The following is a 5,335-nucleotide window of genomic DNA, read 5'->3' on the forward strand; positions in this document are numbered from 1 at the left end:
CTGAGGAGCTTCTCAACTACCTCAGTGACCTCAGCTTGGGGGATCGACGAGTCCACAACTGAGCCCTCGGCCTCTGCTTCCTCAATGGAAGACATGTCGGTGGGGTTGAGGAGAACCTCGAAGTACTCCTTCCACCGTCCGAGGATGTCCCCAGTCGAAGTCAGCAGATTCCCACTCCCACTGTAAACAGTGTGAGCAGGGCACTGCTTCCCCCTCCTGAGGCGCCGGACGGTTTGCCAGAATTTCTTCGAGGCCAACCGATAGTCCTTCTCCATGGCCTCACCAAACTCCTCCCAGACCCGAGTTTTTGCCTCCGCAACCACCCAGGCTGAAGCTCGCTTAGCCCTCCGGTACCTATCAGCTGCCTCCGGAGTCCCCCGAGCCAACCAGGCTCGATAGGACTCCTTCTTCAGCTTGATGGCATCCCTTACTTCCGGGGTCCACCACCGGGTTCGGGGATTGCCGCCACGACAGGCACCGGAGACCTTACGGCCACAGCTCCGAGTGGCTGCGTCGACAATGGAGGTGGAGAACATGGTCCACTCGGACTCAATGTCTCCAACCTCCCTCGGGATCTGGTTGAAGCTCTGCCGGAGGTGGGAGTTGAAGTTCTCTCTGACTGGAGACTCTGTCAAACGTTCCCAGCAGACCCTCACAGTACGTTTGGGTCTGCCAAGTCTGTCCAACTTCCTCCCCCGCCATCGGATCCAACTCACCACCAGGTGGTGATCAGTTGACAGCTCCGCCCCTCTCTTCACCCGAGTGTCCAAGACATACGGCCGGAGGTCAGATGAAACAACCACAAAGTCGATCATCGACCTCCGACCTAGGGTGTCCTGGTACCATGTGTACTGATGGACACCCTTATGCTTGAACATGGTGTTCGTTATGGACAAACTGTGACTAGCACAGAAGTCCAATAACAGAACACCACTCGGGTTCAGGTCGGGGGGGCCGTTCCTCCCAATCACGCCCCTCCAGGTGTCACTGTCGCTGCCCACATGAGCGTTGAAGTCCCCCAGTAGAACGATGGAGTCCTCGGTTGGAGCACTTTCCAGCACCCCTTCTAGAGACGCCAAGAAGGTCGGGTACTCTACACTGCCATTTGGCCCGTAAGCACAAATAACAGTGAGAGACCTATCCCCGACCCGCAGGCGCAGGGAAACGACCCTCTCGTTCACCGGGGTGAACTCCAACACATGGTTGCTGAGCTGGGGGGCTATGAGCAAGCCCACACCAGCCCGCCGCCTCTCACCGCGGGCAACTCCAGAGTAGTAGAGAGTCCAGCCTCTCTCAAGGAGTTGGGTTCCAGAGCCCAAGCTGTGCGTGGAGGCGAGCCCAACTATCTCTAGTCGGTATCTCTCAACCTCCCGCACCAGCTCAGGCTCCTTTCCCCCCAGCGAGGTGACATTCCATGTCCCTAGAGCCAGATTCCATGTCCGGGGATTGGGTCGCTGAGGCCCCCGCCTTCGACTGCCACCCAATCCACATTGCACCAGCCCCTTACGCTCCCTCCTGCAGGTGGTGGGCCCACAGGAGATCGGCCCCACGTCGCTCCTTCGGGCTGAGCCCGGCCGGGCCCCATGGGGTAAGACCCGGCACCAGGCGCTCGTATGCGAGCCCCAACCCCGGGCCTGGCTCCAGAGTGGGGCCCCGGTTGCGCCATACCGGGCGACGTCACGGACCTTGTTATTAATCTACTCATAAGGGGTATTTGAACCGCTCTTGGTCTGGCCTGTCACCCAGGACCTGTTTGCCTTGGGAGACCCTACCAGGGGCAGAAAGCCCCAGACAACATAGCTCCTAGGATCATTCAGGCACGCAAACCCCTCCACCACAATAAGGTGGCGGTTCGAGGAGGGGCCTTAGTAAACATTAACACTCATTAACACTCATCAGCTATAATGTAGTGATGTATAATTAAAGTGATAATATTCTACAATATCAGTGTGTTATTAGTATAAATGACGCAGATAAAGATGTAATATTGTAAAGCAGACAATGCCGTATACGTTTTCACACTGAATGCCTTTTGGCACTAACCACGCTCCGTAGTGACGTCACAGTAAATGCGGAAGTATCCCGTGGCCGAACAGCCTGTTTTGTTGTGTTTGTTATTAAAGCACAAATAAATTCTTTTATTTCTACAGATTCGGTTACACACATGTTTTAGTCTAAATAATCACCTGCAACATGTCACAGGACCTGTGGTAAGTGTGGGGTTTAGTTCTGTTGGGTGTGTTGCTGTCAGACTTAAAGCTTTTATTGTTATTGTTGTTATTGTTGTTGTTGTTGTTGTTGTTGTTGTTGTTGTTGTATTACTCTTATTACTTATTTGGTCTGTTAATAACGACATCGTGTAATTCACAGCTTCAGTAAACGCAGAGAAAGTAAACAATATTTAAGAAACGGTGCGAAAAAGAAACTAAACAGAAAGAATCTTTATTATAAATCTTTATTATAAATCTCAGGTGTAAATAATTTATTATGTGCTGAAATTCTGCTCTGGAGCAGAGTGTGATGGTGAAGTGAAGAGAGACACAGACACACACACAGACACACATACACACAGACACACAGACACACACACAGACACATACACACAGACACACAGACACATATAGACACAGACACACAGACACATACACATAGACACACAGACACATACACACAGACACACATACACACAGACACATACACACAGACACAGACAGACACACACACAGACAGAGACACACACACAGATACACACAGACACATACACACAGACACAGACAGATACACACACACGCTCACACAGATGCACACTCACACAGACACATATACACACTCACACAGGCAGACACACACACACAGATACACACACTCTCACTCACTCACACGCACGCACACAGACACAGATACACACACACATACACACACACAGACACACACACACACAGAGACACACACAGACACACAGACACAGATACACACACACACACACTCACTCACACACACACACACAGATACACACACACTCACTCACACACACACAGATACACACAGACACACACACTCACTCACACACACACTCACCCAATCACACACACACACACAGCAGGAATTGAACTGTTCTGATTGATATTTTTATGTTTTTTAACAGACTTCAGTCTAAAACACTTTGAGGGAAGTTTATTTAGTGTTCAGACATCAGTGAATGTCACAGTGTTAAATCTTACCTAAACTAACCTAGGGGTGATCTGCGTGTGTGTCTGTGTGTGTTTATAGGTTACAGAATTATGATGCCACATGCAGACTCGCTCAGGAAGTTGCTGAGAACATTCAGGAGAGGAACCGTCTGCAGAGAACCGGTGGGAACCCGGCCAAGGTCAGAAACTCTGATTAACAAATAGACTGACATCAGATCTGTGTGTTAGTGTGAGTTTTGTGTTTGTACTGAATTTTGTCCTCTGTGTTCAGCTGAACATGTCCCTGCGAGCGTCTCTGCAGAAACTGAAGCAGAACATCACACAGCTTAGAGAGACACTCGCTCGAGCCTCATCCCAGCGCCGCATGTATCCTTACACACACACACACACACTCTCACACACACACTCTCTCTCTCTCTCTCTCTCTCTCACACACACACACACACACACACACACACTTTATCTAGAGAGAATGAGACTATATTTTCACAGCTTCACCACTAGAGGGCAGTGTGGTGTAATGAATCTACAAGCGCAGTTCTACACGTTCTGTATATTAAATATATTGCAGTGGAATGAAGTTTGGGTCTAAATCTATTATTAAATTTTACTTTTTTATTTCATGAACACAACTATAAATCTCCACACTGCTGTTCTAGTGATGTTTCTCTTCCCAGTCCTGTAGCTTTAATCACATATCAGAGAACCTCAGTAGAGTTCTGTGGAGAACATGATCTGGATCACCAGGACAAAGTCTTGTCTTCAGAGTTGCTCAGTTCTCTCTGTAGGAATCTCTTTCATTTAGAATCCTGCAACACACTGTTTCTTTATCATAAAGTGTCCCAGATGGAACCGTTCATGAGGACAAAAACCTCTAAAGAACCTTTTATAAAAACTTTTTTTTATATTGTACCAAGACCAATTGCCCAAGACCACCTAGGGTTCTTGAAGGGTTTCTTGGATAATTTTAGAAGCTAAAACATTAAAATAAATGTTCTGATAATGTTCTTACCTGTAAACACCTCCTACATACTGTAGGTGCTCAGGTGTTTTGGGCGTGTGGCTGTAGAGAGAACACTGAAGAGGAGGGGCTGTGAGGGTCTGAGAGTTCTGGGTTCTCATGGTTATTTTTCCGTAATGAGTGACTCTAGCATGCAGAGTGAAGCAGACCGGCGGCAGAATCTGGTGGACGATTTGGTGACAAGAGAGAAGCAGCTGTTCAGCTCTTTTAGCCGAGACTCGAGCGCACCGGAACCATCACGGTAACGATAGTGTCTCAGTTCACACCACCTCACACTGTCGCCTGGCCCTGCATTCATTACAGCTGTGTGTGTGTGCGTGCGCGTGTGTATGTGTGTGTGTGCGTGTGTGTGTTCCTGCAGGTCGGCATTGTTGACAGGAGGATTTGGGGCGGAGCCTGCACAGAATCCATGGCTGGTCACCGAATCAGAGGAGACAAGAGGATTAACGTTCAGAGAGATCAAAGATCAGCAGCAACGTATCATCCAGGGTAACACACACACACACACACACACACACACACACACACTGTTTCATCAGGACAAGCAGACAGGAAGTACAACCTTTCTTTCTTTTTTCTTTCTTTCTTTCTTTCTTTCTTTCTTTCTTTCTTTCTTTCAATAGTGCCAAGTTTACAGCTTTATAAATGACACACTGTGAAAACAAGAAAATAATAATAGTAATAATAATAATAATAATTATAATAATTATAATAATAATAATAATAAATCTCGCTCTGTATCTGTAGCACAGGACGAAGGGCTGGATGTTTTAGCAGATGTGATCAGCAGACAGAAGCGAATGGGACAGGACATCGGAAATGAACTCGATGAACACAACGGTAAGACGCACGCACACACACACACACACACACACACACACACACACACACACACATGCGCGCACACACACAGAATGCTGATTGAGTTCCTTAAGTCCCTCAGGTGCAGTAAGTGTGTGACAGGAAGTGAGTTTCCTGATGAAGATGATGATTCTTACAGGAACGAAAGTCAAATAGGGAGAGAGAGGGAGAGAGATGGAGGGAGGGAGAGAGAGAGAGAGAGAGGGAGAGAGAGAGAGAGAGGGAGCACATGTCTCTCTGTCTGTCTTTGTTTTGGGTGTTT

General features: G+C 48.1%; 1 protein-coding gene across 1 annotated transcript in view; it reads left to right on the forward strand.

Moving 5' to 3' along the window:
* The first annotated feature begins 2,054 nt into the window (after positions 1-2,054).
* The window catches only part of stx8 (syntaxin 8), a 7,802-nt gene continuing 4,521 nt past the window's right edge, over positions 2,055-5,335 (forward strand). Inside the window, exons 1-6 of the mRNA XM_060869100.1 lie at positions 2,055-2,210; positions 3,271-3,370; positions 3,463-3,557; positions 4,343-4,453; positions 4,574-4,701; positions 4,960-5,052. Coding sequence (XP_060725083.1) covers positions 2,194-2,210; positions 3,271-3,370; positions 3,463-3,557; positions 4,343-4,453; positions 4,574-4,701; positions 4,960-5,052 — 544 coding nt within the window. The 5' untranslated portion in view covers positions 2,055-2,193. The remainder of the gene's footprint in view (positions 2,211-3,270; positions 3,371-3,462; positions 3,558-4,342; positions 4,454-4,573; positions 4,702-4,959; positions 5,053-5,335) is intronic.

This window comes from Tachysurus vachellii, chromosome 4, assembly GCF_030014155.1.
Source record: "Tachysurus vachellii isolate PV-2020 chromosome 4, HZAU_Pvac_v1, whole genome shotgun sequence".
In the NCBI taxonomy this organism is placed as follows: Eukaryota; Metazoa; Chordata; class Actinopteri; order Siluriformes; family Bagridae; genus Tachysurus; species Tachysurus vachellii.